General features: G+C 36.4%; 1 protein-coding gene across 1 annotated transcript in view; it reads left to right on the plus strand.

Moving 5' to 3' along the window:
• The first annotated feature begins 10732 nt into the window (after window positions 1-10732).
• LOC149087604 (nose resistant to fluoxetine protein 6-like) overlaps window positions 10733-14577 on the plus strand; it is a 38453-nt gene continuing 34608 nt past the window's right edge. The window contains exon 1 of the mRNA XM_089231532.1: window positions 10733-11235. Within this exon, the coding sequence (XP_089087658.1) occupies window positions 10917-11235 (319 nt within the window). The 5' untranslated portion in view covers window positions 10733-10916. The remainder of the gene's footprint in view (window positions 11236-14577) is intronic.

The raw sequence follows: 14577 nt of genomic DNA on the forward strand, positions 1-14577 counted from the left end.
TTTGCTTCTGGAAAAAAAATATATTGATCATACAACAAACAAAGTCACTGAGAGTATCAGTGAGCATGGAAAAAAACGTCTTTCCATCTTGAACGGTGCTGCTGCCTATGAAAAACATTTCCATTTACAATCAAGAGAATTTGAGAAATTAATTTTTGTATAACGGGTTGCGTGACTTTTGGATCACCCTGTAGTAGAGACAGATGTTGTAATTCAAAATCTATGAGAATAGAGCACAACTACGAGTGTTTAAGAAGGTTAAATATGCCCTGTGTCTGATAGTAAGCCCAATACTCACAAAAACAATTGTTTACGGGAAAAGTAACGGAAAATAAAGCTATTAAATAAGGGGTCAAAAATAATGTTCGAAATTATAGAAATCATGTTTTGTTACGGTAAAACACAATACCTAGTCCCATAAGCTTATATTCATACTTAAAATATCCATCCATCAGTAAACTTGTTAAATTCTTTCAAGGATTACAGACAGATTTATTTTCCAAAGCAATCTTGTTCTTAAAACAATCCGCGTTTACTGCGCATAGTATAGTACCAGGAAGAATTTGAACTATTCACCGTAAAACATCATCGTTGCTAAATTTTACGTTAAATTGTCTGACGATGATGATAGGCTGATGATTTCAATGGTTTTTCCTTCAACACAGTTGAAAACATTTCTGCCGATCTATTATGTGTGTTTAAATATGGATAATATTACACATTCCGAAAGAGATTCTCAATGGTATTTAAAGTATTTTCAAGATCTTTGTTATATTTTGCAAAAATATTTGTCAAGTTTTATAAAATAACGTTATAACGGGTATGATCTTTCATAGTAGAATTCCGGCTTAAGGCAGGGCTTATACTATAAGAGTTTGACGAAAGTTCTATTACAAAACAAAAAATTCAACTAATAATCGTATTAGTTACAATCGAGTGAATGTAATCGATAGACATAGACAAGTTTAGTAAAATTGTTTTTACGAAGGTTCTTTTTAACATTAAGAAGACACTAACGAAACGAGACCAACGAATAAGACAAATACACGAAAATACAAAAATCCTAATGCATTTTCGACACCAATGGGTGTCGTCTTCAGAGGAAAAATATTTGACCATTAGTCACACGCTGACCGAGTTTCCCACTTGGGTTGAATACCAAATCCAAGAGGGAAACCCGGTCAGCGTGACTAACGGTCAAATATTTTTCCCCTGAAGACAACACCCATTGGTGTCGAAAAGCATTAGGATTTTTGTATTTTCGTGTATTTGTCTTATTCGTTGGTTTCTTCTTAATATTCTCGGGCAAAGTTTATCACTCTTTCATGTTTTTGTAACAGCTGGCTAATGTGAAGATATAGTTAGGAAAGAGAAAGAATTCAACTGCCCTTGCGGGGAATCGAACCCTGGGAAATCACTTTCCTGGGTGAACGCAATATACCACTAGCCTGCAAAAGCAACAGATCTCACCATCTTTCCTTGGAGCTCGTGTGCACTGAACGGGACCGTACATGGACGGTCGGACCAAATTCAGGTCATAGCGCAATTATGCACTATGGCCACCAGATGACGACTTATCCGAGGATGATTCTTCATCTCGTGGTCGTACATGTGCGATCGCGTTCAGTACACACGAGCTCCAAGGAAAGATTGAGAGATTCATTGCCTTTGTAGTCTAGTGCGTTCACCCGGAAAGTGAAAGGACGTGGGTTTGATTCCCCGTAAGGGCAGTTGAGTTTTCTCTTTTTCCTAAATATATCTTCGCATCATCCAGCTGTTAAAAAAAACCTTCTTTTGGATAGCGGAGAGTGACATCATCCTCGGATAAAAGAGTTTATTCAAAAGTCCCTTGTACTAAAAGTCTTTTAGTACAGTTTTATATTGTAATCCCAGTCTGATAGGCCCAAACTAATATTAAAAATCTCTGGCAAAAGTTTGCATCTTCAGGTGCTTTTTCTGTTTCTATTTTTGTCACCTTGGTGGTGTTCTACATTGTGGAAAATACATTATTGCCTGATTGCCACATCATGATTACACATTTTCATTTGAGCTATAATCCCATAACATTCACGAATCGTGCAGATTCGGAAAGTTTTAGAACAAGGAATTTTCAACTTGAAATCACCTAACTATAAAATGACGTGTATTGGGGGGTAGCCTGTAATACCAAACGAAATTTTTTTTTTTCAAAAAAGTTGATTCAAAATCATATTTTACATTTTTAGATAACATATTGTTTTTAAATTTCAAAAATATCCAGAGATTTTAAAATTAGACATTTTATACGCAATCCATTTTTACTATGGATTTTGAAAACGAAACGAAATGATTATTCGATCCCCAGAACGGTAAATTAAACATGAAACTATTACCGTGTCGGGCTGCTTAAATACTGTATTACGCATATTTATTTTAATTTTTGTGATTCGAAACATTCCGAACCTGTTATTACACAAGCGTAGCGGCGAATTACGAAAACTGACAGTTTGACAGTTCTATTATGTAAAACACAACTATGAAACAATTCTTTTGTTTTGAAGCGGAATGAGAATTCAATTTCTCACGCAATGTGAATTCAATGTGGTTTTATTTCTGTGTTACTCCGTTCGTTTTTATGCATTCCTTCAGGAAAAATGAAATGGCCGCATTATGAATTTCCATCACATATACGTACTTAGAAATGGTCTATAGACGTGACACACGCATACGATATGAAATTGAGCATGAAGGGTTCGAAGTGGCTGTTGCATGTTTCAAAAGATGTCTTTAGATGAAGTTAGTCTCATTGGGTTCTGCGAGTGTTATCTCTTCAAACGATGAGGATGTGGTAGTTTTAGATCCACCAATCAAAACAATCGCACTTTTCGTGTCAATTTTTGTGTAACTTTCACGTGATGTGATTTGCAAATGAATCACATGCTTATTGAAATAATATGGTGATATATAATTTTTCACGTATATTTAAACCACGAGACTGTGTATAGTTGCAAAATCCGCGTACGTGCAGTATAATTTAACGATTATACGTGAACGTACTCAGAAATCTCTTCATGAATTCATGAATGATAAAAATTTTCTATGTTTCCTACATTGACATTTAGCCGAATTTTTGTTGTTTTTTTGTTCGAGTATAAAATTTTGTCATGGTCAATTCAACATAGATACTTCTGGTATTAGCCAGACCATCCTACATCTCTCGAAGACTCGACCATTCCCTTAAAATAAAATTTTTGCTTCCACTGACTGTTTTAAATGCAGCTTCTCTTTCCTCATACCATTGGTGAATGGGAAAAACTCCCAAGCTCTATTGTCGAATTCCCCACTATCACTAGTTTTTTTTTCTAATATCAAACAATATCTTTGTCATTTTCAATTGCATCCTCTTGTATGGGCCCCAGGGCCAACAATATTGTATAAATAAATTAATTAAATAGTGATTTCGAAAATCATCTAAACGAGGACGAACATCGTGACTCCTGGACGCCCCATCTCTACAAGTGGTCGGCTGAAGTTGGTTTTCTGCGGTTTTCCAGTTTCGAGGCGCGAATGTGAGCTGGTCTTCCACTTGAAAGAGTCTCTCCGCATAGAGCAGGCAGGCCTCCAACACGATACTGACAAAACATGAAAATTCGAGCATTTATACCTCTACTTCAGAAAATGGAAGCCAGATGACAGCATGAACATGAAAGAAGTGCAACTCGACAACATAAATACGTTAGAGCCAATTATACACTCAGAACACACATTTCGGCATGTGCGGATTCGTTAGAAATTCCGTATAGGAATATGTACGAGGTGCATGTTCCGTTAAGTAGCAGTAGTAGTAGTCTCCGCAACAACGTAAGTTGCGGTGCAAGAATCTGAACTGACTATGTAACCACGAGTGGAACGCCATCATAATAGGTTTCCGATTAGTGCAGGAACGTCCACCGAGCGTGAAGGACACTCCCAGCGCCAAGAGACGATCAACGAGTGTTTCATGCGAGATTTCTATATTAATCATTGTTATTGGGTCATATTGTCCCAAATCTATATTTATATTTCGAAATCATGATATCGTTATATGGATAATCGTTAAAGCGACTAATCAATTTACTTTTATTGCCGCTGTCGGACGCGGATCTATGTTACTTGTTATTTCATATAATTTCCTGACACATCCATCCTTCGGGAACAGATCCATATCCCCCTGAGAGATGTGAAGTGGGTCGTGTCCAGTCTTTCAACGTTCAATGTAGTGATTCGAATATCAATGATTGCTATATCGGAGCTATATTAAGTGAAAGTGTTTTTACTTTGAAAATATCTTTAACTATATACCTGTAAGCGCGAAAGAGAACACGTAGGATAAGGGTGAAGAGAAGACTAAAAAACCTCTCTTACCTACCTCCTATCCCTTATATATACATATTTTTCCTCGTACACATATTTTTCTTCCCCCCCCCCTTCTTCGTTTTTCTAACGTGCGGTTAGGTTAGGACAATGTTACCATATTTATCGTTATTATTACATTTATTATTAATATAGTGTTTAAAGTTGGTGATTTTTTCCCGTAAGAAAGCGTATGAAACAAAGTTCTTGCACCAACTTATTAACCCTTTGCAAATTTCTCTGATGGGAGATACCAGCTAGTCGGAGCAAATTCAGTTTCTTGGAGTTTTTCTCCCGAAAAATGTGCTGCTTTTTGGCCAATTTTTCCCAGGAATATAGGAAATTTCCTATGAGTTACCATCACTGCTAGCCTCGTTCACCGTGGCGCTCGCTAGGCGATCACGAATGACATCATGTCGCCAGGCTGGCGGCACTGACTTCTAAATCGACCGCAAAGGCTTAATCCCTTCAATAGGAGGTTTAGTTATCTCTAAGAAATTGAGTTGAGTCAGTTCACATAAAAAATCTTGTGAAATATATTAAATCAAAACAGAGACAATCATGGATATTCCACCGATCTAGAACTACGGTCAAGTTCGGAGTGAGCCAAGAGCTGAATGTAACTTCTCTACTCAGCGCATTATGCTACTGTGCGACCCTTAAGCCCCTCCTATAATCTATGGAGTGATGCCTGCTGAACCTCTGATGATTTGAAATGTTTGTTTTTTTAAGGATGGAATTCCTAAAATGACGTATAGATGGCGACCGCATTTATGTTATAATTGTGCCTATTTCTCTATTCTCTGGCCGATTTACTTGTACTGTATCGGCTGGGTGCGCATAATGGTGTAGTGGTAGAGTATCTGCCTGTAATAACAAGTGTATCGCGGTGACCATGACCCTAACATCTTGTAGCCGGGCCCCTAGACTGGGATCTTTGACCGTCCCGACCTTCAAAGTGAATTTATAGTGTGGAAAAAAAAAGATTGATCCCGTATTCCAGGACTAGAACCCTGTCAGCACTACCATTGTGAGGGCCGGGACGGTGACAGTCTGTTCCATCCCTGGATTTGTGTTTGTATCACCCCTTTTTTTCGATTGTATTGAATTTGCAAGATGTGAGATTTGTAGGTTGCCATCTACCTTTCGCGGTGGTTGGTTTTTCGAAGGTTCTTACCTTTCGCGGAAGAGAAAACTGATTTTTTTTTCCTTTTTCAATAAGAGCCATGCCCCCCACAAGGGTGGGGGCTGGGATCAGGGTTCTGGTTTGAAAGCCCGAGAGATAACCTATTTTATTTTGTGCCATTTTTGTAAAAGTCGTTGTTCATTATGTTGGACGTGAACTGTTATTTAAATTGAGATTATCAATTCAGGAAAATTTATGGCAAATTCATTTTTGAAGACGAACTTGTTTATCTTCCAGAAGTTATTTTGACATCTATTTTTGGTCGCGGCTCAATTATCTTTAACACTCCTTAATTTTATGCGGTGACGTCAGTACTGCCTATATGAAAATATTTATCCCAAATTATATTGTTTTTAACTGTTTTTGTGATTCTCTACCACGTTTTGCTTTTTTTTTTTTACTTTTTTCCGTTTTCCTTCATACGTTGTTTCTTTAGCATTATTATCATTTTGAATTAAATCAATTATTGCTGATTCTATTTACAACCAATTCGCGTTTTTCTTATTAAACGTTTCTCTTTTTACACAGTGAAGGATTTTGCCTCTTTAAAGATAAAACCCTGGTTCAAATTAAAAAATAAAAGATACAAATATTGATAAAACGACTTACTTAAATATATTAGAAATAATGGATATCTATTAATTTGTTCATCGAATATAGAATGGGAATGTTGCAGAGAGTAACATTGAATTACACATGTTACAACTGCTACTACCAGGAGCGTACGCCCGATCATCTTTTGGGATGACATAAAAGGCCTATGGGGGGGGGGGGCGGGCATATTCAAAAACAAAAATGTATACAAAAATAATTTTTTTCCAACCTGAGAGGGGAGCATGGGCTTCCGATGCCCCCCCTCCATGCGTACACCTCTACCTACTACTCTTACGGAGACATTAGCCTAGGCGTCAAGTAATTATAGTGAAATTATCAAAAGCAATTAAAATGCAAGCCACTCTTGGATCTGTTTGTAATATATAAATAATGTATATTTCATACCAAGAAGATTTTTTTCAACCTTTCAGATATTTTTGGTCAAAAGGAAAACTTCATGGAGCCCGAGGGCTTGCATGTAATACTGCGCTCTCCAGACTCACCCCACTCTGCCACGAAGCTGGGCTGGAAGAGATCTCGGCAACAGGATAAGTCCAGTGGCAAAGCTCTGGTGTACATTCATTCATTCATTCAGTGAACTCATCCCGTTGGATGGGCCCAACGAGGCCCACAGCTTCGAGGCTAACAGAGTTGCCCCTATATTGTTGGAGATTTGCATTTATTTTGAGATTATTATTTCATATTATACACACACAAATATGAAGTTTCATTTATTCTGTAATTATTTTTTATTCTGTAATTATTTTTTATTCTGTAATTATTTTTTATTCTGTAATTATTTTTTATTCTGTAATTATTTTTTACTCTGGAATTATTGTCTATTAAAATGGAAATATGTTTAATTAACTATAAATTTACATGAACTGCGAAATATTTTTTTTCAACCAATCCTGAAATTATTTCTTTCAATGATCATGAAACCATTTCTACGATTTGTATTTTAAAAATATATCTTTCAGTATAATTATACTATTATTTGTTTTCATAATTACAAAAATGATTTCTCATTAATTTTGATATTATTTCACATTGGTTTTGAAGATATATTTGAAATTTTTTGAAATTAAATTGAAACTCAATAAATTTGAAATTATTTCCCTCATTTACTTCTGAAATGTTTCCTGAAAGCAATTTTGATACATTTCTTTTATGAATTTTCGAATTTATTTTGTTTCTAAAAGGTGTCTTTTTGAGCATTTCCATGAATTATGTATCTATCTAAGCCTTTTCATTGGCGGCCACTGCAAGAAAATTTGAAAGCTTCTGTGGCCCTAAGACCACACGTTGAAGACTCATGTTTCAGACCACAATTGCCTGTATAAATTTTCTGCATTATGTCACCACCATTGGATTTTTTTTTTAATTTGGTACAAATATCGATATTAACATATTTTCCCAATAATTTCCATAGTTTAGTTTAGACGTGCATTTTTTTTTTTTAAATTGCAAGTATTCATCTTTAGTACTGTTAAGTTTCTGTCCTAAGCAATATTAATGTGTGTGTGTGTGTGCTTTTTTCTGAAAAAGGAAGTTATTTTGATATTTATATCATATTTTTATGGACATCTTTTTATCAGCCACCTCGTTGGGCATTGTATTTGTATATATATAATTCTTATCTACTTTTTTTTCCTTTTCCTTCTGTAATAAAATCATGTGTAAAATCAAAAATCTTTCCCTCTACAACTAGATATTTCTACTGAATCTATTCCTTCTTGGAACGGTTATCTATCCACATATGATCCATACGAGACACTGACAGCTCGCAAGGCCAAGGTGATTTTGAATCACGTGTTCGCAAACTTCCGTGATTTTATGACCAAAGTTCTTCTTGGGCTTTTAGTTGGACATCAAGGTTTCATAGCCACCATTTATCACTCCCATAAATTAATATAGTGTGAGATTCCGAAAATAATTTCTCCGTTTTTACACTTTCTATCTCCAAAAACTTCTGTCCCTTTCTGTCACGGTGGTGGGCAAGAACCACGCCCCCTGACGAACAACAGTAATATAATACAAATTAACAAACAAGAATACACAAACTTCTTAGTCCGCGGGTGGATATATGATAGATGTGAGAGTGCTATTGCTACTGGCATGTATATGTATTGAGCATGTATATGTCATTTTCATAAAATAACCTGCATTTTCAATGAAGCTCACTTCATTTTTTTTTATTATTATTCTTTACTTGAATCCAGGGTTGAGATTATTTTCACGTTAAATTTTCACTCATCAATTAATCACTCAGTATATTATATCTGTGACTATTAATGACGATTTTTTCAGTGATTAATAGTAATGATCATATCAACTCTACTCAAGAATGAACTGGATAGGCGATTGAACTGTCCATGAGGAATAAGGTGCTACGCTTTTTATGTCATGTATGGGCTACTAACCTTATTGAATAGTCTTGATTGCGACTTTTGAGAGTTGATTTCATGTATTATTTATTCTATCGTTGTTTGTTATTGGTACCCGATGCGATTGCCTCCCACGATTCCGTGATTAACAAAATTTTCCTAAATACGCTCTGCATGTAATCCTCGACATTTTAATGAATTCTGGTTCGCAGGAGATGCTCATGTCTCCCTGGTGGGGGCTGAAATGCTAGCGTTGATACTTGCGACAGAGCCTGGTTGCCTCGCGGTTTCTCCGGTTCTCAAGTGATAAGTGGTCTATTTAGTAGTACGACGAGGATGTGTTCAATTTTGGAAGTCGAAGTGATAAATGACAACTTCACAAATTTTGGACAGCTTTTTTTATTGACAACTGGCGATGCCCCTTATTGTCATATGCTGTAGGTATCAGAATTTCATATTTTTAACACGGAAAGATGGTCAGTACAGGAAGACATCGTTAAACCTGAGGTTGTGCACCAAAGCAATACGCAAAGCTCACAAGAGGTTATTGGCTCAACTTGGTTGCCTGTGTGAAAATACTCTGTTTTCTGGCTTTTTACTGTATAAAAAGTAAAAAAAAAAAAAAAACTGGGCCCGTAGTCTCAAATTTTTATGCAATACATCCGTACGAATCATGTTACACATTCGTACAGTAAAAGTAAATAAGTCTCAGGACGCTTTAAATTATAAACATAGTTGGTATAGATTTATTTCATACAAAAAAAAAATCAGTATTATACAAATACAACGCCACAACAGGCAAATTGCCCAACGAGGTGGCTGACTTAAGAACATCATGGATCCCCGAGCCCCTACCTACTACTGCTACACCACACATGCACCCCCCCCCCCCCGCGGAACCCCCCAACGAATCGGTACATGCGGGAATGTGCGTGTACGTGTAGTGCAACCTGACGTAAACTTTGTTTCTGTGTAATGCTTGTTAAGTGTAGTGCTGTCATCTGCCCCCAGTTTTACTAACTATGAGTGAAGTGTTATGGTTGAATGATTTTACCGTTGTAGGACTGTTGCTCTCTGTGGCGAGACTTTTTAACGGGGAGATCGGCTCGCATTTGCGCCTTGAAGTTGGGAACCACAGAAAACCAACTTCAGCCGACCACCACTGTGGGGTTCGAACCCGGATCCTCGCATCACGAGTCCGGCACTATAACCACTCGACCACCACAGCGGCGGGTCGAGTAAAGGGGAAATTATAAAGGGGAAATGAGTATAATAAAAAGGGGTTCCCAATTTTATTTTCGACCGCGGTGCCCCTTTACCCTCAACGCTTATCCGCGATTCCCCAGAACATTCATTCAAACCGAGCACAACTCCTGTCTATCGCCATAGGCAATTTACTACCGATTGAGTTGTGCCGGAAGTATGAACGTGTGCCCCCCCCCAAATCCTCCGGGCGACGAAAGCAACTGTATACTAAGTGTACATTGCACAAAATACATTCAACTGCCTGACCTGACCAGCCACCGCCCAGCCCTCAAAGTCCAGCCACCCAACCGGCAGGGTTTCAAGGGAGCTGCCTCGCGACCTTTGCCAACAAGGAACAGCTTTTGCCCTTATTTTATTAGAGTGATTCCCCAGAACAGTCAGTCTAACAAAGAATCTATGCAAAAAATCTTTGTCGGATAGCATCTGCGCCGTCCTAGACAAAGTTTGGAGGCCCACGTGGCGCACAGTCTGAGCAACCCTGGTATAATAAAAGTAAAAATATGATGAAGACAATTATTGTTCAAAATTGCATGTGTCTGCTACATTGTGTTGAATAAAAATTTACATTATCAACGTTTTTGGTGTTAAATGGAATGGGATGAGAAAATTACAGATGTTTGACTAGGTACAATTTCAGAAATTTTAGGGATATTAATATTTATGTTTTTCCTGGTTTTGCACACGTTGTCGATTAAAGGGCAAAAGAAAAAAAAGACCGAAGGTCACAAACGATGTAGAGTTGTCTCTTTTTCAGTTTCTCATAAGGGTCTTATCACGTGATTTCCTTGATGCCGTCAACGAATTTAATCTTCCAACAAAACACGAAAAAACATACAAAAAAAAAACTGAATCACATGAGGAAAAAAAATGCGTTTTTTTTTCTTCTTCTTCTTTATGAAAAATCTTGAAACCATTGTCTTCTTTTCTCACAGACGCTAATTGGACATCGAATATTTATTCGATGGTGGTTTAATGTCAACGCGTGCATAAATTGCTCATCAAAAGCCTAAAAAAAGGCATCATCCGCTACAAGATTCGGAGCTTGTCTCAAACAAAACTCGATGGCCGAGTGAAGAGCAACAACATACTCTCGGCTAGTTATTTTCTTAAGAATGACCAACTCCGTATTACTAGTAATACTTACGTCAGTGTTCTGTGTCTGTGCTTCTGATCACAACCAATACCCACATATTCGAGATTTCTGGACGAAAGTTGACGATATCTTGCCTTCTTACGATCAGAAGTCCCTTGAAGAACAATGGACGCAAATAGACAGGAGGATGCATCAATTATCCGGATTTTTGTTCGATATTGGTGAAGAAATGTTGACGAAATACAATTTCGACGCACCTGTTATATCGAGGAAATGTATGAGGAGCTTGTTTGATGTTTTCACATCTTTAATGAGATTGGAACCATGGGCATACTTCAGTAAGTGAGAATTTCATAATTCGATATCTTGAGAGAAAATATTCTAAATGTCGTAATAATAATTTTTCAGCTTTTCTGAATGCCTTTCTGCAGGGAGTAGTCAGGTGGAAAACATTTAATTTCTTGCATGAACACTAGCATACATCGGCCGATTTATCACTTCCAAATTCTGAGCATACATGGCGCACTAAGAACAAGTAGAACGCAAACCCAATTTAATCATGTGCAGAAAACAAACCCCTGACGATATTCACTAAAAATACATCAAATTAAAACACCAAACAACTTTTAAAAACTGATATACAAACTTCTTCAGTAGAAAATGATCTGTTATGGCGCAGACAGCTGTCTAGATTGAAAGCATGTTGTGTCATGTAGAAGGAAGACGCGTGGTGATGATAGCAGAAGAAGAGATATGATGAAAAAACAGTTATGGTAATTAGACGGAGTGTAGCGATGATGGCGTACAACGAGGGGGAAATTTTAGGAATTAAACCCAAATACTAGAGAAATATGGAGAAATACCGTTAACCCAACGAATAAGAATTTTTATGAATATAAAATGCTACTACAGAAGAAATCTCAGAATTATAGAAATCTACATACTGTCAGCGCAGGGCCATCATTTTAACTTTTTCCGGGGGGGGGGGCAAAGAATATGTGCTCAATGTATGAATATATATACCATTTTCAGTGTATTTTCAAAAGCCAGGGGAGGGGGGCGACGGGCCTGACTGTCAGATGTTTCAATATTTTTTTGCATTTTGAGTGATTATCGTTGGACCAAGATAATCATGTTTCCGTTAGGGAATCTCTCTTCTTTTTTCGAAAAATTTCCCTTATATATAAATTTTTAAATTCATCAGAAGAATGTTTACGAGTAACAACAGGAATTGAAGAAGTAATATTGAATTAGTACTAGCACATCTTCTTACTTTTAGCAACAAAGCCTTGAGACTCATATAGTTTTTAAAGTTGGTTCTTTACTCTTGCGACTAATTGAAACCCTCTCTATATACCTCTGATGGACGAAATACGACCAGCTCAGACGTTCTATCCGACCCGTCGCTGATTTCAAAATGATAGTAAAGAAATGTTCAATTTCAGTGTTTCAAAAATATTCATGTAAAGGGTGTTTCCTATTTCGCATATGGAAAATATAGTTGTGACAATTTAAAATTAAATCAATTTAAAATCTCTTGTATATGCAATAAATGTATATATAATAATTGAAATATACGTGTTTAGTTTTAACAGTTGTAAAGGATGAACCATTGTGTCTCATTTGCAAAGAAATCTCGTTAGTATTCAAAGTATACAATACACATATTAATTCATAAGAATTCCAATTATGAATCGATGTCAATATTTCCAGTCCGCAAAATTTTTTTCGTTTTGCATTTTGGCCCGCTTCTAAAAAAAGTTTGCCCATCACTGATATATGTTTCGGCAAAAGCCCGAAGACGGGTAAAACCTAGTTTAAGATTTTCGAAGGCGAGTTGGTAAAAGCCCGAAATACGCTTGCAAACGTTTTCATTTCAGACATTTACCAAGTCGAAGCCTGTTTTTGATGAATAAATCATTCACGAACTTATTCGTTTCTGACACTAATTAAAAAACTGTTAAAAGTATTTACTCTTGATGCTGATTAGGAAATTATTAGTTACTATTGATTACCTAATTTACCTACACCGACCATCAATAATCATCTTCACCATCAGTAATCAATTGGTTCATTGAAAACGGGTTTAACAGTTAAAATTAATTAATTTTCTCCGAACACTATAAAGTTTAAATTAATGAATTTACACACACACGTCAATAAATGATAATTGGTCATTATTTCATTACCGCCGGAATGTGTTGAGTTCTAGGTGGCTGATTAATTCAATAGTTAATAATTATTTTAACTATTAAATTATTATAATTATTAAATATTTATTAAATAATAATTATTATTAATAAATTAATGAGAGTCAGGAACTAATAAGTTAATAATGGTTAATTTATCCATTAAAAACGTAATTTGACTTGGTAAAAGTTCGAAATTAAAACGTTTACAAGTGTCTTTCGGGCTTCTACCAACTCGCCTTGGAAAGATCTAGGTTTTACTGCTATTGATTACGTCTTACCAGTAAAATCTAGGATTTACCAGTCTTTGGGCTTTTACCTTAACATATACAATAATTTTTTTCTGACATTTTCACTTTAAGGAATTCTAATCAATTCCAATGTCAATTTTTTTTTATGTATTTCTTCTCAGTCTCATTTGGATGTTGAATTTGTGCTCTGGAAATGTCCAATGTTACAGGAGAGCGGTTTATTTACCGGAAATTAAGGCAGCCTTACGTACTCATGGTACAGTAAGTCGTACCTGTAGTACGTACAGTACGTCGTACGTCTTTAGTTTTATTTGTTCGCCGGTCCCTTTGATTACTCGTACAAAAGTGATTCCGAAGTATCATCTTCTCCCATCGTGCATTTCAACATAAACAGAATTCTTGGAGCTTGAAACACTTTCTGAAGTTTTTCGGTGATTATAAGATTTTTTCTGGCTTGGGAGTGGAAGTGCTCAACCCAGGATTTCATAATGGATTGTCAATAACCAGTGACAGCTCATATCTCTCAACGTGAACGCGTAAACTTTAATTAGTCATTTAGAAAAAGAGCATATTCTCTTGAATGCAATATTAACGGAGATATTTTTGGCTTGGAAGATTTCCGCATTTATCGCCAATGATTGAGGGTGTGGTTCACAATTGGTAAAACGTAAATAAAATTGAAATTTGTAAAAACTGTCAAACTAATTGTCAAAAAATGTAACAGTAATCCATAGTGAATAAAAAACAAAATAGTCGATTTTATTTGTGCGCAGTCCGTAAAAATGCCAACTTTTGAGCTAATCAAAATCAGTCCCAATGAACTCATAAGTTCCCAAAACATAAGAGGTTTATATATTTAATGCCTCGATAAATATTATATTTGAAAATATGAAATTTTATTGCAAATCGCTTCCCCCTTTCTTGCCAGGAGCTGTTTGACGATATTGGCTGTGTGAGGGCGAGCATTGTCGTGAACAAGAAACCATGAACCTTGTTGTGCGTACTGAGGTCGTACCCTGCGTAGACGTTTCATGAAACGGGTCAAAATTTTAATGTACCTTGCAGCATTCATCGTCGTTCCCTCAGGTAGAAATTCCTTGTGGATACTTTTTCAGAAACACTTTCCTGGCCTTCTTTAAAACGGGTGAGCCACTCGTACACACACTTCATGGACAGTGCTTGATCTTCATAAAAACGTACCAGCATCGCGGGAGTTTGTTTCGGTGTCTTGCCAAGCTTA

This window comes from Pholcus phalangioides, unplaced genomic scaffold (genome assembly GCF_987345545.1).
Source record: "Pholcus phalangioides strain wild (caught in Gottingen) unplaced genomic scaffold, Ppha-v1.0 ptg000004l_1, whole genome shotgun sequence".
NCBI classification, from domain to species: domain Eukaryota; kingdom Metazoa; phylum Arthropoda; class Arachnida; order Araneae; family Pholcidae; genus Pholcus; species Pholcus phalangioides.